The sequence below is a fragment of the Zymoseptoria tritici genome, chromosome 2, assembly GCF_000219625.1.
Source record: "Zymoseptoria tritici IPO323 chromosome 2, whole genome shotgun sequence".
Classification (NCBI taxonomy): Eukaryota; Fungi; Ascomycota; class Dothideomycetes; order Mycosphaerellales; family Mycosphaerellaceae; genus Zymoseptoria; species Zymoseptoria tritici.
The window spans coordinates 2,306,919-2,329,749 of record NC_018217.1 but is presented as its reverse complement, the minus strand read 5'-3'; the positions used below and the strand labels follow the sequence as shown (position 1 = coordinate 2,329,749).

General features: G+C 54.4%; 7 protein-coding genes across 7 annotated transcripts; 6 read left to right on the top strand and 1 right to left on the bottom strand.

Moving 5' to 3' along the window:
* Positions 1–319: 319 nt before the first annotated feature.
* On the top strand, positions 320–2,371 carry MYCGRDRAFT_68608 (uncharacterized protein; the record flags this gene model as incomplete). Its single annotated transcript, XM_003855414.1, has 1 exon — positions 320–2,371. The coding sequence occupies one exon, from the start codon at positions 374–376 to the stop codon at positions 2,291–2,293; it is 1,920 nt and encodes a 639-aa protein (XP_003855462.1).
* A 766-nt stretch (positions 2,372–3,137) lies between these two features.
* On the top strand, positions 3,138–4,618 carry MYCGRDRAFT_90899 (uncharacterized protein; the record flags this gene model as incomplete). Its single annotated transcript, XM_003855415.1, has 3 exons — positions 3,138–3,578; positions 3,641–4,472; positions 4,548–4,618. 3 exons carry the CDS (start codon positions 3,138–3,140, stop codon positions 4,616–4,618), a joined length of 1,344 nt encoding a protein of 447 aa, XP_003855463.1.
* A 503-nt stretch (positions 4,619–5,121) lies between these two features.
* MYCGRDRAFT_108148 (uncharacterized protein) lies at positions 5,122–6,535 on the top strand (the record flags this gene model as incomplete). Its single annotated transcript, XM_003855416.1, has 1 exon — positions 5,122–6,535. One exon carries the CDS (start codon positions 5,147–5,149, stop codon positions 6,533–6,535), a length of 1,389 nt encoding a protein of 462 aa, XP_003855464.1.
* MYCGRDRAFT_37219 (uncharacterized protein) lies at positions 6,530–8,925 on the bottom strand (the record flags this gene model as incomplete). The annotated part of the gene is made up of 7 exons (XM_003854979.1): positions 6,530–6,619; positions 6,674–6,999; positions 7,058–7,518; positions 7,565–8,208; positions 8,264–8,394; positions 8,451–8,495; positions 8,553–8,925. The coding sequence occupies 7 exons, from the start codon at positions 8,923–8,925 to the stop codon at positions 6,530–6,532; spliced, it is 2,070 nt and encodes a 689-aa protein (XP_003855027.1).
* A 3,215-nt stretch (positions 8,926–12,140) lies between these two features.
* On the top strand, positions 12,141–13,538 carry MYCGRDRAFT_108147 (uncharacterized protein; the record flags this gene model as incomplete). The annotated part of the gene is made up of 1 exon (XM_003855417.1): positions 12,141–13,538. The coding sequence occupies one exon, from the start codon at positions 12,141–12,143 to the stop codon at positions 13,533–13,535; it is 1,395 nt and encodes a 464-aa protein (XP_003855465.1).
* Positions 13,539–14,818: 1,280 nt separating this feature from the next.
* Positions 14,819–18,029, top strand: MYCGRDRAFT_108146 (ABC transporter domain-containing protein; the record flags this gene model as incomplete). Its single annotated transcript, XM_003855418.1, has 1 exon — positions 14,819–18,029. One exon carries the CDS (start codon positions 14,835–14,837, stop codon positions 18,027–18,029), a length of 3,195 nt encoding a protein of 1,064 aa, XP_003855466.1.
* A 1,382-nt stretch (positions 18,030–19,411) lies between these two features.
* MYCGRDRAFT_36495 (uncharacterized protein) lies at positions 19,412–21,385 on the top strand (the record flags this gene model as incomplete). Its single annotated transcript, XM_003855419.1, has 2 exons — positions 19,412–20,984; positions 21,051–21,385. Coding segments are annotated over 2 exons (1,908 nt in total), but the record flags the coding sequence as incomplete, so codon positions are not given.
* Positions 21,386–22,831: the final 1,446 nt, after the last annotated feature.

Genomic DNA, 22,831 nt, shown 5'->3' with positions numbered 1-22,831 from the left:
CTCTGCTCCTAGACGGACGCGAACTCGCCTGGGCCTACCACGACCCATCGGCATCCTGACACCCACGAACAAATGATAACACTGACGATCCTTACGTTTCCTTGATTTCCGCTACTACTACCACCAATACGGCCTCTTCTGGACCTGGAGCTTCCCGCCTTTGATTCCTGCAATTGAGCGATATATTTTATTGTTACCTGAACGAGACCCGGAGTGTGTCCCATTGAAAGAACGCAAGCTAGCAAGAGAAGAAGGAGAAGTGACAAAAGCTGTACCTGCAAAGACCACATAACCGTTGAAGCGACCGACGGTTTGATACACGTGTTCACGGACACTACTCCATTCCACCCCTCATAACCCGGCACTCGACTCCATGGCCTGTTTGCGAGATGGCTTTATACAAGGAAGACCACTCGACAATGGACGGTTTACTACCGTTTCACCTTTGAACCATGGATCGTTTGGTATGGTACTGGCCGCCAGGGATACCACCACCGGAGACGACGTCGCCATCAAGTGTATTACCAAGCCAACGGCGGCCGGGAGTGTCAACTGTCCGATCGCCATTGCCACTGACGAACACTCCGAGGAGCTTGCGATTCACTCTCGACTGGCCCAGCACCCGAACATAGTCAACCTCATCCACAATTTCGAGACCGAAAACCACCAGTACATGGTGCTCGAGTTGTGCAACAATGGCGACCTCTACGAAGCCATCCGACTTGGAAAGGGACCTCTGGAGACGGGACACGTACGCGACTTCATGCTTGAGCTCGTCCGTGCTGTCGAGTATTTGCATGCCAATGGCGTCTACCACCGCGACATCAAGCCCGAGAACATCTTCCTGACGTCCGATGCGTCAATGAAACTCGGCGATTTCGGTCTGGCCACTACCGATACCTGGTCCACAGAGTTCGCTGTCGGCTCCGATCGATACATGGCACCCGAGCAATACGATGCCTCCATGTATGGCTATGGATATTCGCCAGCAGCTTGCGACATCTGGGCTATCGGCATTGTCTTGTTGAATGTCCTCTTTCAACGCAACCCATTCGCGACTCCCTCGCAAAAGGACGTTCTGTTCGCCGACTTTGCTCGCGACCGCCAAAGCTTGTTCGACATCTTTCCCAACATGTCGCAGGATACCTACAACGTGTTGATGCACTCGCTGGCTTTGGATCCCGCGAACCGATCTTTGACTGGTGTGAAGGAGGCCCTCGAAGACGTTGTCAGCTTCACTGTTGATGACGAGTCCTTGGATGACTTCTGCACGGACCAAAACGAGTCGGTTCCTATTACTGCAACAGCCGCTCGCGAGCCACTCCGCACACCGTCTCTCAGCACTGCTGTCACTCCCTCTGTCGGCGGCGATGCCTTCCCGTGGGCTGCTGCACTCATGAAGACCCCGCAGAAGTCCCCTCGCCAGTTGTCAACTATTCGCGACGACGAAGACCTCTTCCCTGGCCCTGGATCAGAGTGGCAATACGTTGACACTGACGAGGCCTCGCTGTCGTCCAATCTGGATTCCGGCCTTGGCTTGTCGTACAAGTCTGCCAAATCTATGAACACGATGCACTCTGCCTTGTCCATCCAACCAAAGTCCAGCAAGACCAGCTTTGTGGGATCGCTGCCCATCAGCTTCAGCCGGCCAAAGTCTTCGCCATACGGTGGCAGTGGGTTCTCCAAGTCTTGGAGCGATCTTTACGACGAGGAGGTCGAGGCCATCCAAGAGGACGTCGTTCCGCTGGAGGACGCTGGTATGGAGATTGAGCGTGTGAGCACTGCAAAGCCCAGCACGCCTCAGCTCCAATCCTTGAAGGATGATGGTCGTGGAAGTGTCACTCCTCGTGCTGGTCTGAGCGACATCGATGCGAATGCCAGATCGGCAACTCCACTCACTGTTCCCGAGGAGAAGCCGGCTCTTGTGAAGCAAAAGTCTTCGTCCATTCTCGACAAATGGGCTGCTCTCGGCAATTTCCGTCGTGCCAGAACCGAAGCCGCGCCCGTCGTCACCACTTCGACCACTGCGCCCGTCGCGACTCCAGCCAAGGCCAACAAGTATGGCGGTGCATTCTCAAACTTCGCGCCGTTCAGCAGCAACAAGAAGGCCAAGACTCAATGGCGCCAGGCGGGTAGTGGAAGTCCGCAACGCCTCCGCTCCAACTCTTTCCTCGACAACGACTGGCGCCGCAGGAGTTCAAGCAGTTCACGTCTGGCTGAAGCTCCTGTCGACCTCGACTCCGATGACCAAGACGTGGAGTGGGTCGGAGGCTGGCGAGACTTCCAGCTTTGAGGAGTAGACCGATTCATCCAACCTACTCTGTCTCATCACCACATCACCACATCACCACAATCACCACATCATTGCTTTTCATTTTTCAGTTTACACGGCGCAAAAGAACCGTTCTGCAAGGGGACGCAGACAAATGGAGTTTTTCTTTGATTACCATTCAGCGAGCATTTGCAAACCAAGTCAACAACAGGCGTTGACACCGGCACACACATTGGATTGTGTGGCCACGATAACCATGGGAGGAAAGGAGACAAGGACAGGAGGAAGGATGCAGATGTGTGAATACCCACCCAACTCTATTTTCATATTTGGGGTGCTCTCACGGAAACCCAAAAAAAAACACCGATAAAGCAGGAAATTGGATGGAAGTGACGGAAATCGAATGGGGAAAACTGGACACATCTGGTGTCGGTACGGGCTGAGCCCAATCTGTAGTTTATTAGAAAGACTTATCTTCGTGTCTCCCCTTCTTGAAAGGAAAGGAGATGGGAGTGTGTTGAATACAGATTTTTCCCACTCGAAGACTTGGATTTCTTTCTCTTTCGTCTCTTTGGTCAACGAGGTGCTCCTGGAGGGTGAGCTGACAGCTGAGGTGATAGGAGGGAAGGAAGAAGGCATGCCAGATGGCACCTGGACGATATACAGATGGTGAGTACTACCCTTTTCGTCTACCTGCTTGCTGTATTCTGACAATTTGACAATTTGACAGCACGGCGTCTTCACTCACTGCGACGTCTTATCCTCACTGAGTGAGGTCAATGTTTCGAGCCATCAGTATTCATCATCCAGCATTTGTCTGTTCACGAGCAAAGCATAGACGACGGCTGTACATCACTACGGCACGATGATCTACCACAACTGCCCTGTCACTCTCCAAGCCGCTCAAAACGGCGACCTCCAGATCCTCAAACGCGAACTTTCCACCTTCACCCTCCCCGATGCTACGATTGGCAAGCCTCCGCCCCTTGCCAATTTCCTCCACAGCCTCCCTTATCGCTACATCTGCGCCGCCGCCGACTCCGGGCAGCACGAGTGCGTCCGCTGGCTGATTCACGACAAGTTTCCCGACTTCGTCCCGGACTTCGATGCCCATTGGAGCGCGCTGGACGGTGGAATAGGCGTGTGCAGAGTGTTTTGGGACAAGTGGCCGGGCCTGCCGTGGCAGAGGATGGGGATTCAGGGGAATCCGATGGGATTTGCTGTTCTGGGGTCCAGCTGGGACTTGGTGGTGGAGTTGTTGGGTCGGGGTGTGGACCCGAATGAGGCGGAGGACAAATACCAGCGCGTGAGTTTGGTGATGAGATGTGATTCGAGTTGTGAGGGAGTGTCGCGAGACTTGTGCTAAAGTGGACTGCGATCCAGCTCAACAGGTCGGTGCGGACGTTTGAGAAGTGGTTCGATGATGTCGAAGATGAGATTCTGGAATTGATTTTTGATCATGGATATCGGATTCCGTATGGAGCGAAGAGACATGGTCGGGATGCTCTTGCGTCTCTCGTGCGAGCTCGGAGGGAAAGAATGAGGTACAGAGCTGCCTTGGAGACGTCTTCGAGCTCCTCCTATGAGAGCGCGGATATCTCGGACAGCCAGACTACCGAGGAGTGGGATCTCGACGCTCAACTGGGAGAGATGGCCCTGGTGAAGTCCGAGTCGGGAACCAAGTCTGAGCAAGGAATCAAGTCTGAGCCTGAGATGAAGTCGGAGCATGGAAACAAGTCTGAGCCTGAGATGAAGTCGGAGCATAGAACCAACTCTGAGCCCGGCGAGTCGAGCATCAAAGGCACAGTTCTACCAGATCTGCGGGCGTCGACTGTGGAAGTGGAGGTAGCAGAAGTGCTTGATGGCAACGAGTCTGCTTCAGAGGAGTCAGACAGCATACTATCGGCTTCTGAGAGCTTCGACGATGGAGATTCAGACTACAAGCCGTCAGACAAGTCAGATTCACCCATGGAGCAGTCCGATGATGAAAATGAAGATGAAGCTATGGAGTACGCCGGCGATGATGAGGACTATCAAAAGCAAGATCTCGCTCGTAACGAAGAGTCCATGGAAGACGAGGGCTCACTCGATGAAGAGTCCGGAAACAACCAGGAGACGCCAGCCGGACATCGATCGCCAGTACCACGGCCGAGAGAATCGGTCTGTGGTGTGCCGACGATCAAGGCTTCCTCATCGGAGGGTCCGTCTGGAGCACAACTGGACGGATCAGGCAGATCACAGTCGCCTCGGAATCGAGTACTACCCATGGGCGAAGAAGGATGGTCGCCTCGTCAAACTTCGCCTCGACCTGAGGAAGTAGCAGTTTTCTGGACAAGCGGTCTGTAGGAGGTTGAAAAAGGGTTGCACTATTGACAAGGAAGCGATGTTGGTGGAAAGACTAGCTCTCGTTATGGTGAAGAGGCACGTGCGTGCCAAGCTATTGCTACGATAGGACGGTTTCCGCTAGCCGCAAGAGGCAGCAGCAATCTTCGACTCAAGTGAATAGAATGACTCCGCTGACCACGGTCCAACTTTTACCGTCAGTTTGTCACACAGACTCGTCGAGAGCGGCTTCCTGAGCAACAGAGATCATGTTGTCGCCTGGCAACAATTGGTGTGGCTAGACCGCCAGTTCGAAGCCTGATCCCAGGAAGAACCTTGTCTCGGGCGCCCGACCCGACCACAGCCACGTCAGAGTCGGAACCCAATTGGGCACTTCACAGATTCCGCCAGCCTCGCACGTAAGGTGGTGCTGATGGTGGGCGGAGGCCTGCTCGATTAATATATATCATGTTATACGTAGTCTGTTCCGTTCCTTCAACTTGTAAGATTTGCTGCGTTCCACAGAAGTGATCACTCATTCACGTCGCCGAAATGTCGTACTTTTCTCAGCCGACCACAACTTCGCCGAAAGTTCGACGCATTCGAGACTTGATCAATCGACAAGCGAGTCTCAAAGCGAACAAGAATGACTCGAACTCAAGCTTCTACCGACTCACGACACAAAGTTCGAGCGGATACAAGCTACCGATGCAAATCGATCACAAACCCAAGCTCGCCAGTCAACCATCCCTCATCGAGGAACTGGAGACCAAGACCAGATTTCCCATCACCATCGGAACCTCACCTCGATCCGCAAGCCTGGCCAAGTGTGACTGGCAACAGCAGTCGCCACTATTCCAGCTCCCGCAAGAACTACGCCGTCTCATCTTTGAATTCGCAACATCATCCCACGACGATCCGAACCACAACAGCATCTCTGGAGGCCGAGTTGCCGCTCAACCCGGTCGCTTCAAGAAACAAAGAGTCTCTACCTCCCTCCTCCGAACATGTCGCCGAGCTTGGTTGGAGGCCAACGCTCTACCTCTTCGGAACTTCGAGCATCGCTTCTGGTTTTGCAGCGTGTACTCCGACGCCGGACAAGAGTGGACGAAACTCTCACCGGCAGATGAGGACGCGCGGTTATGGAAGCTGCTCACTACATTTACGCCCAACAACCGTCGCAACTTTGAGCACCTAAGGCTCTTCGCTTCGATGTGGTGGTTGGAGAATAAGGCCGTGGAGTACCTCCCGATTCTGCTGGGTGTTTCCGGAGCGTGTCCGAGGGTTTTGACGATTACGGTGCGACATACCGATTTGTGGCTCGTTGAGGAAGGGCGTGGAATAGATGTTCGGGAGGAGTGGCTGCAGAGGTTATTGAATGCGCCGTCCTTGGAGAGGCTACAGGAGATCCGACTGGAAGTGGAAGCATTGGACGATACGCCTCGGCAGGCTATTCTGGGCTCGAGAGCTGGTGTGGTGGAACTCGCGGTCGAGAAGTATCGCGCGGTGAGGACGGAAGCAAGATTGACCGAGAGTGGAAATTTGAGGCAGTTTGAGCTGCGGAATATTCGGGAGGAGATCCGGAAGTCGGGAGTGGAGGATTTGGATATCAGGCTGGCCAAGGTGTGGCCGAAAGGGTTCCACCTTGATTATCGATCGTGGACGTTGGTGTGGAAGGCAGCCGACGCATCGACCATTCTCGGAACGCCGATGCTGTCAAAACACCGGGAGGATGCCTGGATCAAACGTGCGATGGAGCAGCACAGACACGATGGCGAGCATGGAGCTGCGAAACACACACGGGCTGCGATGATGTGTCTGCGTGAATGGCAGGATGAACGCAGCTTGTTGAAACTTGGGCGAGAGACAATCAAGGCCGGGTATCTCTCAGGAGCCAAGCGGCAGGTGTCTCTTCGGGGTTCGCTGTCTAACCTTCTATAATTTTGCTTTCGGGCCCTGCTCGGAGTCGACATAGGCCTTGATCGCTCTGCGAGCAATGTCGACAGCGGCGAAGTCTTCGATAGTCTGTAGCATGTTAGTATCAATAATTGCAGAACGCAGTGCAAGGTCGCGACATACCGCAGGAACATTCACTTCCTTTTCAATCTCACCACTGTACGCATTTTCCACAATCTCTTTCAGGTTTCGTCGGAGCATCTTACCAGAACGAGTCTTAGGTATAAGATTGTCGCCTTGCTTAGCAGTAATGATTCCGCCTAGACTAGCGATGCTTCCCTGCTGTTCTCGTACCAGTGCCTGGACTTCTTTGAAGAGTTGACCTTCATCCTGCGGCGAGAAGGTCACCACGAAACCCAGCGGGAGGTGGCCTTTTAGCTCATCCGGCTTGCCAATCACGCAGCATTCGGCTACAGCTGGATGAGCTGAGATTGCTTGTTCGATGGCGCCTGTAGAATCAATGTCAGCTCTAGACCACTCAGCATGAATCCGCGGCTGTTCTCTTACCAGTACTCAGTCGGTGGCCAGCCACATTGATAACATCGTCCGACCGACTCATGATTTGCACGTAACCCTCCTCAGTAATCAGTCCTGCATCGCCTGTATCGAACCACCGATTTTCAAATCGCTTCAAGTAACTCGTATAGAATCTCTCGGCATCACCCCACAGCGTCCGGAATGAAGAGGGCGACAGCGGCAATCCCAGCACCATGTTCCCCATTGTACCTGGCGGCACATCATTTCCATCGTCGTCAACGCAGTGTATGTCCATGCCTGGCATTCCGGTTCCAGCACAGCCGGGAATGACCTTTTTGGCGGCGCCTGGGATGAATTCCGTATTGGATGCATCGAGACCGGCGGCTGGGATCAGAGCCGTGCAGCTTAGAAGTACGCCTTGTTCGCTGAGACCCCAATTGTCGTTGATGATAGCACCTTTGGCTGCATAGTCGTCGAGCTTGTGTTGGAATCTGCGTAATGTCAGTCGATGTTGTGGAAGGAGAATCGTTAACGTACGTCTCAACGACAGCCGGCTGTGATCGTTCGCCCGTCAGCCAAAGGGCTCGCAACGATCTCAGTCCTCCTCTATCCCCGACTTCCTTCAAAAATGTCAGGTCCTGGTCCGCTCTTCGAATCGCTCGTAGCGCTGTTGGAGCAGTGAAAATGATGTTGATATTGTACTCTTCCACGAGTCTCCAAACAATACCAGCGTCCGGTGTCCCGACGGGTTTACCTTCGAACAGAACGATCGCTGATCCCGCCATCAGCGGTCCATAAAGCACAAAGGAGTGTCCGGTTACCCATCCGATGTCCGATACACCGAGCGATATATCGCCTGGTCCTCGCACGCCGGAGGTACAGCGAATGCACTGCAACAAACCGACGGCGTGGCCACCATTATCACGCAGCACGCCTTTCGGTGCTCCTGTCGTACCGCTCGTGTAAATGATGTACAGTGGATCCTCGCTTCGCACGGGTACGCATTCAGCAGTGACACCTTCGCGAGCGGCCTGAGTCACGGCTTGCTCCCAGTCGACTTCGGACTTCGACTTGTCCATTCCACCCGGCCAGTGGAGTTCGGAACGCTGCCAGACGAGCACTTTGTTGGGCCGGGCTTTGCACATCCTGAGAGCACCGCGGACTAGCGGTTGGTAATCGATCTTTCGATGAATCGTTAGTCTATTGTCCAGATAACCATGCACAGCTGATAAGTACCTTCTTGATAGGTCCCTCGAGACCACACGAAGCTGTCAAGATGACTTTAGGATTGTTGCTCTGATCGATACGCTGTGCGAGGGCATAAGCGCCGAAGCCACCAAATACCACAGCGTGCACAGCGCCTAAGCCTGTTCGCGTATCATCAGTCAACCATTCCAATCTCTACAGGCTTGAGACGACTCACGGGCAGAAGCCAACATAGCAAACAAGGCCTGCGGAATCATCGGCACTAAATCCTGCCATCAGCACATCGCTCCCGTTCCACATAGCCTCTCTCAAGACTCACTATAAATCACCACCGTGTCCCCCTTACCAACCCCGAAACCCCTCAGCACTCCCGCCAGTGTCTCCACCTCCCTCAAGAGCCTTCCATAAGTGAACTTCTCCCTCTGACCCGCAACTTCCGAGTGCCAAAACCCTGCTGTCTCGTCGCCGCGTCCAGCCTCTAGGTGGCGATCCACGCAGTTGTAACAGGTATTTAGTTCACCATCGGGAAACCAGGTCCATGATGGGTGGGAGACGCCGGAGGGGAGTGTTTGGGTGTATTGCTCGAGCACTGCGCGGGGCTGCCTAATCCATGTGATTTGTTTGGCATGGTGGGACCAGAAGGTCGTTGGGTCAGAAAGGATCTGTTGGTTGGCTTGGTCTTGAGGATGCATTGTGAAATCAGTGGCAGGTGTGATGTTCTGTATGCTTCTGCAATGTCTCTTGTGTTGTAGTATAGCTCTTGTGGAGGACTTCTTCAACAGCAATTCTGTACGTCCACAACCAAGGTGCTTGTCGTCAGCTGTGCTGAGGATGAGAGCTTGAAACCAGGAACCACACATCAGAGACAGCATACGACCTTGAATGCTGCAAATAGAAGATCTGATAGAAGGAAAAGTGAAATTGTCCATTATGACCTACCAAGAGAAGCTCGGGTTGCAGAACCTCTGCGCGGGGTTCACATCACCTCGGAGCTCTGAAAATCTACAGCGTCCACTCAATCATGAGTTCATTCGCTTCATCGTGCCGTTCAGATGAGCGCACATCCGAGTACCATCGTCAATCATGTCGCAGCTCGCATCGCGATCCTCACGACCCAGCGATTCGAGGAGCCGGCGTAGCAGATTCGTCTAGCTTGCTCGAGCCTGGCCAGTCTGGATTGATCACACAGCTGCCTGGTTCAGGTTGGCCGCGACTGCCCTCCCGAAGTCGATGATAGCTCTGAGTGACACATCTTCTCCCAGTCCCATTCGGATATGCGATCAAAAAGACGGCGTTTCCCTCGTTTCCGCGCCATGACTCCAGCTCGATCCGTACAGGGCCGACATTTCTCAGCGCCACAGCGATGGGCGAGTCGTCGTCGCACCATGGCACGCCGAGGGAGTTGTTACCCGGGAAGTAGATGCGCATCTCGAGCTTCTCGAAGCTAGGAGGTGATGACTTGCTTTTGAACATCGTCCGCACCAGCTGTTCCAGCTCTTTCGCCGTGTCCACGAGGACATCGCCTTGTAGTTTCCAACCTGGCTCTGCGGTATGGCCAGGCAAGCGCGCCGCATGTTGCACGGAGAACTCATGAGGTTTGTACGTGCCGGCGATGTGGACCGTTCGCGATCGTCGAAGCAGCTGTGGTGCGCCGCTTTGTAAAACATGTAAACCGTGCGGGTATTGGATGAAGAGATCTGTTTGTCTTCGGGTCTTGAGCGCGAAGTGACGCTTCAGCTCGTTGTTGATTTGCTTGTTGACCAAGATGAGTGACTTGTGGCCAGTCTCGAGCTGTGTGTCTTCTGTCGGATCGGGCGTGGTTGACGTCAAATGGAGGGTCTTCGCGTCAGTCGTGGAGAGGAGAGAGGCATCGTACTTGCGCTCAACAACGGCCTCGCTGTAGACCGGAATGCCTGGAAAGGGAGATCTGCCGCGGCCATACTGTCTGTAGACGAGGTCCGCACGCTTGCCTTCAAGACCTGCTATGCCAACTGTGACTGTGCGGTAGCTGGGAGAAGCGTAGTCGAGGATCGCGGACCTTAACTCGATAGGCAGCTCAAGAAGATAACAGCGCGCCGCTTCTGCCATGATGATCTATGATCGAGTCGCGCATGCGACGAAAAAGATGCTGTTGGATCTTAGGATCAAGGTGGATGTTCATGCGTGGGATATCGACCATCGAGTGAGAAAGTGGCAGGCCCATTTGGAGGTGACGGGACGGAGTGACTAAGGTAACTGCCACGCGAGAAACCTGGAATGACGATGTGGTGAATGTTCTACCAAACTTTGAAATGTCACGACTCGACTCGTCCAATTCGCGCAGTGCATGAAAAGGCTGTCCCGCCCCACACTATCGACACGTCGACTCACTGGAGATTCTGTTGTATCAATTTCCTCAGAAGCTGTCGAAAGAGATCTCGTCGTATCGACAGCTGTCAGCGATGAAGCGAAGCGCAGGCGCCGAAACACGAAGCTTTCTCTTCGCCTCGGAGTCAAGGTTACAGCAACACACCCGGCAGCGACATATCTATTGAATGTCCTTCGCGTGCGCGCTATTGGATCGGGCAGCGCCCACGCGGGACAGTACCTCGGACTCGTGCTGCCCTCCTTCACTTCTCGTCCGACGTGACCGCGCAGCACAGCTTTCCCACGCGCGCACCGGACACGAATAGACACCTATAAGATGCCTGTCCCAGCACATCCATCGACACCACCTCAATCGTATCGTCGGGAAAATCGGCAAGTATGACACCCTCCATCTTTCCACGATACGGTTTGCCATTGTCGGAGGCTGTCAATCGAGCTCGGAGTCTGTTTTGGCATTGCCTAGAGGTTCCCTGGTTCGTGGAACTTCAGCTGTTTCACAAATTATCCTATTTCTGAAGCTTGGCCCCAGCGCGTCACAACAGCCCTGCTGCAGCAGATGCTCATTATTGCTCTCAACCGATTCTGGATGGACACCGTCGCTGACGCCCTGTCGTGCTTCGCTTTGCTGGCATGCCTCGCGGAACCTTTTCGGAAGAACAAGACGGCACGATATGAAGACCCTATAACACATAAGGTCTACCCAATGGCGCCCCATGCCGTCATCGCCCAAGCGGACGCCAGATGCAGGCACTTCCAGGCACGCGTTTCAACAGCGTTCATCCAAGTCTCGCTTGCCGTGTGGCTGTTTAAATTTGCGTGCGGATCTTGCGGACCACCGTCTATACCAGCATCAACCCTGTAACATCAGCCATTTCACCAATGCGGCCCTTTGTCGAGATGTCATCCTTTCATCAAACGCGGGACTTGCGCTGCCATCTCCACAAGACCACGCCTGCCTCGTGGTCGGTTTGTATAGTCTCTCGTTGGCGTGTTTCTTTTCGTTTGTTTCCCTCCGTTTACTATACCCCGAATCACTACTTTTAGACTGCATCGTTGCCCGCATCAACCTTGTCCGAATCGAAAAAATCACTCCCCGGGTCCCGAGCTGCGTGTCGTAATCGCCAAACAGATCGAGACTCGAGAAGCGGCTGAGCCAGGGTGCTACAAGTACATGGTTACTGTCAGCAGCGCTGTGGAACACTTCTCGTGTGGTCTTGTGTCCCTGCGTCGAGTAGCTCCTGGAAGTACCGCAGCCCGCCTCCCACTTCGAGCAGTGCGCGAACAACAACACACGTTCGCTTCATTCTCGCGTTCTGTCGTCGTCAAACAATTGGTACTACCATCCCCGCAACCCTTCTCGGCGTCCACGTCTCCGCCTTCTTCTCCGAAGTCCCTTCACTGTCACCACTTCTACGCTCCTCTCTGCACGCGCTCTACGATGCCACGCCGCTGGTTGCTCTAACAGAGTCTTAACCTACAACGACCAGAGCAGCGAATCTCTCTTGTCCGCCCTCGACGCCTTCTCTTCGGGTCAATCCACATGGCACCCATCACTCGTTCCTTCGATCGTTCCACACTGGTCTTCTTCACAACGGCAGCGCTGGCATGCGTCACGAAAATCGCAACTACCGCCGTCGTCGTTCATCTAGCAACTTGGACACTAAGAGAGGGCCCGAATCTTCCTCTTGCAGCGACAGCGTCTGCGTTTGAACTCTTCGCCTTGGTCACGTTCGTGGCCTGTCTTTGGCTATTCCTACGCCGGGTCTCACGCCGGCTCATACTGATTGCCCTTGTTCCTGCTGCCGTGCTCGGCTTCGTGGGCACAATACTCAGCCTGATCACACTGGCGCTTACGTTCTCCATCACGAAAACGAAAGCAGCAGAGAGGAATCCCTCCGGCTACCGGATCGAACAACAACTGACTGCCCTTGGCCTGGCCATTGGTGCCATTGGCGTAATTCCTCAGACTGCCTTCTATATCCTGGTTCTGCCTCGGACGAGCAACAACACATCAGTCAGCTCGCCAGAGGACGCCGTTCGAACGAGTTCGCCCGGTAGTCGATCGGATAAGCGACGTTCATCGTCGTTCACTCTGACATCGCTGAGCGCTAGAACGTCGCACTATCGATCCGCTTCCGCGCCCGACTCTCCACCCCACTGCAAGTCACCAAGCAGTCCAGGATCATCGATCAAACGGTCGATGTCCAACTCATTGCGACCCATGACATCTCGAACAAGGCTTCTCTTTGGAACGTCATTTGCTTCGAGGGACTCACGGAGTCTGTACTCTCGCGCCGACTCGTGCACCGATCACACGAGGAACAACAGCGACTTTGAGAACTGGGACACGTCAGCAGTAGAAAGTCAACTCGACGATCCAGGTCTTAACAGAAGACCACTAGAGACCATCCCCGGCAGCCGGCCAGTCAGTCCAGCCGACGCCTTGGACGGCCCTTTCTCCGACGACCGATCTCCGGAAGAATGTCCTCTACACGAATCATCCCCGACACCTCGCTACTCGCCAACATCAGATAATGGCTCTCCGAGACTCGCTCCACGAGCAATTGTCCGCAAGACCAGCGTCCCGGACCAACTGCACATCCACCCACTCTTCCGATCCGAAAGTCCAGTTCCACCACCTCTCAAATCGCCAAACACAGTCATCACCGCCTCACCTTACGCTGGACAGATTGTGAGTTCCGAACTCGTCGGTCCGAGGATATTACACTCGGCTCAGTCGAGTAGGCCGGGAAGTCCGAGTCGTATGACGGCCGGGAGTCGAGCTGGAAGCGTCAGGAGTCTCCGCACCATGCCAACTTCTCCACTTCCAATGGAACCAGATTCTCGTGGGAGATCGCATCTGGCAGAGGCGTCTTTTCCATTGCGGTCCGAACGGCGGGACGAGGTGTCGGATGACGAAACGGCGAGTAGATAGAGTAAAAAAAGGAAAGACACAGCAGAGAGGACATAGTGGACAGCAGCGGATATGCAAAGATGCTTAGGGTCGCGCAATTACGGTTGTATACGATGAGAACGATCTGACGGACTTGTAGAATTATTATTACGGCTGTGCAGGACAGGACGCACGAGGAGATAAGTTCTAATAGTATTATCTTGAGTGCGAATACCCAGTTGCTTTCATGCGTACAACTTCTTCTTGATGCCACCGAGACAGCCACGCAGGCACTTGATGTCGCTTTGCGATGCGGTATTGGACGACCATGAGCAGCACAGTCTTTCTGAATGTGACTCGACAGTATTCTCATGTCAATAGAACATCTGACGACGTGAAGTCAGGGTTGGAGCAGTGGAAAAGGCTGGTCGGCTAATCAATGGTAAGCCGCTACGGTATTGATCGGCTTGGAGCGAGGCCTGCCTGTCCATCGTTTTTCGTTGAGAGGACTAGATGCCGGAACGACCCTTGGAGGAGTCGAGCCGACGAGCACCACGTCGATACTTGTGAGGAAGACACATGTATTTGTGACGGATGTTCGCGAAGATAGTGATCACCCGCGACACGGATGAGAGCAGGTATCTCAGCCAAAGTCAGCGTGTGACAAACGTCAGCGGGAGACAAGCAAGAAACCAATGAAGTGCTTGGAGGATAATCAGCCACGAAGTTTACTGTGCTCCACCTCCATATGCCAAGAGCGTGAAGTGAATGAGAGAACTCGAGAAGGCAATCTGTTGTTTGTGCGCGTGTCTGACATGTGAGAGCAGAAGACCTGCAAGGTACGTGAATCTGGCGATTTCATGAAGAAACATAGAAGATGCCCACAGAAGCGACAACGACTGAGAGCTGGTTCTGCGCTTCAAAAATATAGTATAATGATGTGGTATTCAATACACGGCGCTTCAAGCATTCGTATACATGTCGCGCGTCTTGGAGAAACGTGCGCTCTCGGTTTTGCTGCTGTTTGAAGTTGCGAGCACTTTGTTGAGACAGGCGTGCGATCTGTGGCAAATGTTGATAATCCACCGTGATCAGAGTGCAGAAGAATTGCCACAAGCTCGTGGACAACGTGGCCTATCGCGGACTTTCACGAATGAAACGCTGATCTTGCCCACGAATCCACGGATCAAAATCACCGTCGGTCGGTGATCGCTCTCGTCCTTCCGCTCCCCGCCAAGCCCACGCTAGTTGTCCTTTCCGAATCTGCGCTACAAAAATTCCGACGCTGCCCCTCGCTCACTTTTTTCTCCTCCACCAACCCACCCATTCTCTCTTTTATTCATGGCCCCGTCCGCAACAATGGAGGCTCAATCAAAGGCGGAGAACAAGCAGAGCGTGAAGGTGCTCGATGAGCTCTTCACCAAGCTTTCCGTCAGCAAAACCGCCGACGAGGCGAAGAGCGCACAGCAAGAAATCGCCACGTTCATCAACGGCGACATTCAGGATCACGATGCGCCCACCAAGGCCGTCGAGAGCCTGAAGAAGATGCTCGCCAACAAGAAGGACGCCAACATCCGACAAATCGGCTGCGAGGCCATCGCCAGCATTGCACAGCACGCCAATGTCTCACCATCAGTCGAGCCATTCCTCGTGCAGCTTCTCCCAGCAGTCCTCTCCGCCGTCGGCGACAAGATGGCACCGGTCAAGACTGCCGCCCAAAACGCCGCCCTCTCCATCACCAAGGCCGTCAACGCCAACGCGGTGAAGCTACTCATTCCCTGCTTCGTCGAGTCCATCCGCAACGCCCAGAAGTGGCCCGAAAAGATGTGCGATCTCGACTGCATCGAGGCTCTCTGCGTCAGCGCACCCGCCCAGACCGCCCTCCGCGTCCCCGATCTCATCCCCATCGTCTCCGAGGCCATGTGGGACACCAAGCCAGAAGTCAAGAAGAGGGCATACGGAACAATGGAGAAAGTTTGCGAACTTATCGTCAACAAGGATATCGATCGCTTCATCCCCGAACTGATCAAGTGTATCGCAAAGCCAGAGCACGTCCCTGAGACCGTCCACTTGCTCGGTGCCACCACTTTCGTCACTGACGTTCACGAGCCAACTCTCGCCATCATGGTGCCTCTGCTTGAGCGTGGTCTGAAGGAGCGCGAGACCGCCATCAAGCGCAAGACTGCCGTCATTATCGACAACATGTGCAAGCTTGTCGAGGACCCCAACATTGTGGCCGCCTTCTTGCCAAAGCTCATGCCTCAACTCCAACTCAACAACGACAACTTGGCTGATCCCGAGGCTCGCGAGAAGACCAAGCAGGGTCTTGACACCCTCATCCGTGTCGGTAACGTCAAGGACGGCAAAATCCCAGAGGTCTCGCTCGTCGGCGATACCGCTACCGTTTTGGAGAAACTCAAGGAGATTCTCAGCGCTCCCGATCTCAAGCACGCCAACGAGGCCAAGTACGAGCCTGTTCTCACTTACATCGCCGCCATTGGTGGCCAGCTCATCGACGAAAAGGACAAGGAGGCCGTTACCTGGAACATCAACATCGTGCCCTACTTGAGCGCAATCATCGACGACCAGGCACAGGGTGTCGTCGAGGCTCTCCGCAAGCGCGCTTCTCCAGGTGCAGCTGAGGAGGACGAGGTCGAGCCCGATGAGGAGGAGGGCGAGGATCTCTGCAACTGCACATTCAACTTGGCCTACGGTGCCAAGATCTTGCTCAACCAGACCCATCTCCGCCTCAAGCGCGGTCAGCGTTACGGTCTGCTCGGACCCAACGGCTCCGGCAAGACGACTCTCATGCGCGCCATCAACAACGAGCAGGTCGAGGGTTTCCCCAAGCAGAGCGAGGTCAAGACTGTCTACGTCGAGCACGATCTGGACGCTGCTGATACTGAGATGACTGTCATCGACTGGACTGTGTACAAGCTCAAGCAGGCTGGTCTCGAGCTCACCGAGGACGATGTCCGCAAGACCATGGACGAGTTCGGCTTTGTTCCCGAGCAAGTCAACGGTCTCATCACATCTCTCTCCGGAGGCTGGAAGATGAAGCTCGCGCTTGCCCGCGCTGTCTTCGAGAAGCCCGACATCCTCTTGCTCGACGAGCCAACCAACCACTTGGACGTGAAGAACGTCAAGTGGCTCGAGGACTACCTCGTCAACTCTCCTTGCACATCCATCATCATCTCTCACGACAGCAAGTTCCTCGACAATGTCGTCCAGCACGTGATCCACTACGAGCGCTTCAAGCTCAAGCGTTACCGCGGAAAGATGAGCGAATTCGTCAAGCGTGTCCCATCTGCTCGATCTTACTACGAGCTCGGAGCTTCCGAGATGGAGTTCCGCTTCCCAGAGCCCGGTTTCCTCGAGGGTGTCAAGACCAAGGCCAAGGCCATTGTCCGTGTCAGCAACATGACCTTCCAATACCCCGGCAGCGCCCGCCCACAGATCATGGACATCAACTTCCAGTGCTCGCTGGGCTCCCGTATCGCTGTCATCGGTCCCAACGGTGCTGGCAAGTCGACTCTTGTCAACGTCCTGACCGGTGAGCTCATCCCGACCAAGGGTGATGTCTACCAGCACGAGAACATCCGTATCGCCTACATCAAGCAGCACGCTTTCGCCCATATCGATCACCACCTCGACAAGACCCCATCCGAGTACATCCAATGGCGTTTCCAGACTGGTGAGGATCGTGAGACGATGGATCGTGCCAACAAGATCGTCACCGATGAGGATGAGAAGGCCATGGACAAGATTTACAGAATCGAGGGCACACAACGTCGTGTCATTGGTATTCACAGCCGAAGAAAGTTCAAGAACTCCTACGAGTACGAGTGTTCGTTCGCTCTCGGTGACAACATTGGCTTGAAGAACGAGAAGTGGACACCCATGATGACTGCGGACAACGCCTGGATCCCTCGCACTGAGCTCATCGCTTCCCATCAGAAGATGGTGGCTGATGTCGATCAGAAGGAGGCCCTCGCCAGCGGTCAGTTCCGTCCCCTTGTCCGCAAGGAGATCGAGGCCCACTGCGCCTACTTCGGCCTCGACGCCGAGCTCGTTTCCCACTCCCGCATGCGTGGTCTCTCTGGTGGTCAGCGTGTCAAGGTTGTGCTCGCTGCCTGCTCATGGCAACGTCCCCACTTGGTCGTCCTCGACGAGCCGACCAACTACCTCGACCGTGACTCCCTCGGTGCCCTCTCCAAGGCTCTTAAGTCCTTCGAGGGTGGTGTCATCATCATCACTCACTCTGCTGAGTTCACCAAGGATCTCACTGAGGAAGTGTGGGCGGTGCAAGACGGCCGCATGACTCCTTCGGGACACAACTGGGTGCAAGGCCAGGGTGCTGGACCTCGTCTCAAGGGCGAGGAAGAGGAGGAGGAGAAGTTCGACGCCATGGGCAACAAGATCGAGTCCACCAAGAAGGCCAAGAAGCTTACATCCGCCGAGCTTCGCAAGAAGAAGAAGGACCGCATGGCCCGCCGCAAGCGTGGTGAGGAGGTGTTCTCTGATGAGGATGATTAGACGACTCGTTCGCGTTTAATGGAGCGATGTTTCGTTGGCATGGTGTCACGCTTTGATGACCACCTGAGAGCGTTGCTAGCAAGGAGAGCATGCAGAATGGCGTTCCGGAAAAAGGGCTGTTTGGGTTGCTTTTACGAGTGCAATGATTCCCTGTTTGTTAGATGAAGACGAATAGAGGAGAGAGAGCAGTAGATCTCTCGAAAAACAAGTTCTATGGCATCAATATTCACAATTTCTCACGCATGCTTCCGTCTGTCTTACACGTTGCTTTTCACTGTCCACTTGGATGTTGACTCTGTAGGATGCCAGAGCCTTGGAGACAATGAATATGGCCGGCATCGATTCATCGTGGCAAAGTGAGTGGTTTCGTATCCTTTCCTTTCCAGCTGATTACGAAGCCGGATGCTACGGCTCTGTCTTCGCGTAGGACTTCGTATGTCCGTGAAAAGTGGAGGAAGCGGATCTCAGAGGCATGACGTCGCAACTACCATCCTTTACGACAACTTCTCAAAGGTACCTATCTAGACCACGAAGAAGCATTCGCCATGAACACTACGGGCTTCGCTTCTTCTTCTCTCAGTTCTAGCACGAGCCTCACCTTTCCCTACCGCCATCATCCTCACTCGCGCACCGCTCGCTCTAGCCACGTTGTGTGCGGCGCAAGCTTCATTGCGAATCTGGTGGACCCGAAGGAGCTGATAGTCAAGACCCGATATTCTTCAACTCCGTCCGATGTCTCCGCGGCGCCTTTGACGAGTACAACAATCCTGTGTACCTCTCGATAAGGGGGTCTACATTCGCTTGCGTCGTTGTACCATCGTCGAGATGCGAGCGTGAGCGCAAAGCTGCACTGAGATGGAACCAGTGATCTCTCTGCCCGCCATCACTCTGACGGATCCTTTCGATCACGATCAAGCCCCATCGCCTGCGCAGTCACCGGTCCATAGAGGAGTCGAAAATGGAGGATCCTATGCGCGAGTCGCTCCTGCGCGGCCAACATCTCCCGCATCACGCGCTGGAGGTAGGTCATTCCCCGGTGTGTCGCGACTCGCTTGCAGCCCGCGATCACAAGGGTTGCTGGTACACAGCTGGCTGAAACCAAGTCGCGGGTGCGTGCAGGCCGGACAAGCAAGGCTGACATAGAACACAGCAAACCGGCCAGACTCTGCCAGTGGCTGGCCTTCCCCGAGTCGTTTGATAAGAACGCTGTCGTCTCACACCTCGCATGCTTCGACCGGAGGTGCCACGGACCTCAATGGCAGACCGGAATCACCATCTCCGATCGATCCTCTTTCACAGGTACGCAATCTGCGACAGCATTCCTGCCACGACCGCGCCATTCACGCCCCACGATGGCTACCGTGGCTGTACCACCTTGTCTGATGCTGACGGGTTTGTCGCAACAGCATATTCTCAATCGAACCTACAACACGACGCCTCAAAATAATTCGACACGACCACGGACCGCAAACAAAGATGGGAGTGCACCAAGAGGAGATGACAGGCAATTACCAACAGAGCATACGCCCACAACAGCGAGTCTGGAGCCGCTCTCGAGAACGGAAACCTTGGAAAGCATCGCATCACCGAACAGAGAATTGAAAAAGGGCGTCAAAGCCGTCTCGTTTCTCAGTCGCTTGATGGGCGGGAAGAAGAAAGATGCGCCGGAAAGCGCAAGAGACGATGAGTCGATCCTGAGCGATGGTCGCCCCGAGGGCAATAATGCGGAGGTCTTCACCCAGAACTTTGGTTACAACCCAAGACATCCTCAACCTCCTGCGTACATCAAAGTCGGCGCGAGGCATCAACAAAAGCGCGAGTTTGATCGTGTCTTTCTTGCACAAGAGCTGGAATGCACTGGGAAGCCAAACTTGCAACGGCGGTCAAGTGCCAACAAGCTCCGTCGAAAGAGCTCAGCACCTGCGAGCGATGCCAACACGATCTGGGCGATGGAGTTCAGCAGAGATGGCAAGTATCTCGCCGCGGCGGGAGCCGACAAAGTAGTTCGCGTGTGGGCAGTTTTGTCCAGCAAGGAGGACAGACAACGTCATGAGCAACAGGAGTATCGTGAGAGCGAAGACAACGGAGCTGGCGCAAACGGGGAGCACCTCAGCGCGCCTGTCTTCCAGAAGAAACCTATTCGAGAATTTGAAGGGCACACGTCGACGATATTGGACCTCAGCTGGAGCAAGAACAACTTTCTGCTGTCATCATCCATGGATAAGACTGTGCGACTGTGGCACGTCAGCAGAGCTGAATGTCTGTGCACATTCAAACATAAAGACTTTGTTCCCTCGATAGCATTCCATCCCAAGGACGATCGATTCTTCCTCGCCGGCTCTTTGGACTCGAAGCTGAGGCTATGGAGTATACCCGACAAGAGCGTCGCGTTTTCAGCGCAGCTCCCGGACATGATCACAGCTGTGGCTTTCACGCCGGACGGCAAGTCTGCCATGGCAGGTTGTTTAAGTGGACTTTGCATGTTTTACGAAACCGAAGGTCTGAAATATCAGACGCAAGTCCACGTTCGATCGACACGAGGCAACAACGCCAAAGGCAGCAAAATCACTGGACTTCAAGCGCAATACAGCTCCAGTGGCGACCTCAAGGTCCTCATAACAAGCAACGATTCTCGAGTACGACTGTACAACTTTCGCGACAAAAGCCTCGAGCTCAAGTTCAGGGGCGGCGAGAACAATTGCAGTCAGATCCGAGCCAGTCTGAGTGACGACGGTCGGTATGTCGTTTGTGGCAGCGAAGACCGTAAAGCATACATATGGTCGCTACATCAGTCACATGGCGAAAAACGGGACAAAACGCCTGTAGAGATGTTTGAAGCTCATGATAGTATCACCACGGTGGTCTGCATGGCGCCTGCCAAAACGCGGCTGCACCTCAGCCGATCGGAGGACCCTCTCTACGATCTTTGCAATCCGCCGCCGGTCACTCTGCTCAGTCACGGAGAGCAATCCGGAGGATCAATTTCGATGCCACCTCCACCACGACCCCGATCGGAAAAAGCGCCAACCGAAAGCGGTAGCAGTCTACATCTCGATCGGACAGAGTCTCGAAAAGAGTCACCGGCGTACATGTCGCGTTCAGCCCACAAAGCCGGCAACATCATAGTTACTGCGGATTTCAATGGCAAAATCAAAGTCTTCCGCCAGGACTGCGCATGGTCTAAACGGCAACGAGACGATACTGACCGATCTTCTCTGTTCTCGAAGCGAGGCAACAGATCAGGTCGCCCGGGATCACTAGCAACGAAAGCCTCACAGCCAAGCCTGCGCGAGCCTAGGACATCTACATCCACGCAGGCACCTTCAGACCGCATCTTAACATGGCGGCAAGGCATGGAGGTTGATAGTACAGCAGGTAGTATGACAGGAAGCATAACGGACTCGAAGCCCACGAGTCGGTCTGTCTCACCACCAAAGTCGCTGAAGGGGCTTACTCGCATCAATACGAATGAGTCCAGCCACGGCAAAGCTACTACGAGTAGTCCTGCCTTGGCCACCGCAGAGGAAAAATCTCCTACCTCTCCTCAGAAGGTAACTCAATCCACCAGCGGCGGAGTACTCACTCCATCGTCCACCGACTCTTCGCGCCAACCTACGGCAGATGACAGCGAGAAGACCAACGTCCTCGATCTAGAAGGCGATCGTTCCTACCTCTTCTGGGACAGCAAACTCTGGAACGCGCGCGCCGAACGCATGCGCGAAGCTACAGAAGCGCACAAAGCCCACTCTCACCACGTAACTTCCGGTGCGTCCATCTCCGGCGATAGTACCGCGGACGGAACAGGCCATCTCGCTGTGCGACCACCAATGGATCGCAATGCAAGTGTGGTGAGTCGATTGAGCGATGAAGTGAGTAGTGCGGAGGAAGACGAGTTCGAGGATGCGAGAGAGGATGAGATGAGGTGTGGGAGGTGTGGGAGTGGATCTTTCTCCGCGAGAAGAAACAAGGATGGTACGAGGTTGGTTTGTGCGGAGTGTGGGACTGTAGCTTGATGGGCACACCTGGTGTGGAACTCTTGAAGAGGAAGACAACTTGGGAAATGTACAGGACCAATTGTTGAAGATGGAGGGCATTGTACCTGCTAGAGTAGGGGTGGTGTATCAGATACCTGGAACACGAACAGAGGGTTCTCGTTGTCACTGCTTCTGACGATCAAATATCAGGTGTCTTGCCCGGTCGATTATCTTCGGAGAGCGTGCTTGCTACTGATTGCTGCTGACTGACATTCCAGCGGCCGCCATCAAGTTCTTGACAACCGCACGCCTTTCCACACAGTTCTGACGATACTATTCAATGAAGTCAAAGAAGTCAGAGTTTGCTGTCGTTTCGATCTGCCCAGACATAGAGACAATCTGTCCGGTTTTGCATCGTGCTCTGGTATCCATTAAACACTTCGCTACTGTCCGTTCTGATGAGTAAAGACAGCGTCCGCCTGCTCAACCCTCCACCCAGAGAATCCTCACCAGCTGCCATCCCTTCCGCCCTAAGCAACGATCGTATCGACCATCTCGTTGCAACAGAATTCCCAGACATGGTAAGGCCACGGAGCAGCAGCCTGGAGCGTCCATCAGACATGCGCCTTCTACCTCTCGCCCGCGTCGCCAACAGTCCGTTGCGAGCTACCATCAGACCCGCCGTCTTATCCCGAGAGCGGTGCCGACTGATCTGGGACAACGTGCTCTCGGCTTCGGTGATAAGACAGAACTTAGGAGACGCAGCGTTCGCGACATTGCTTCGAGGGTTCGTGCGGGCGACACTCGAAGAGTCCGAGCACACGGAAG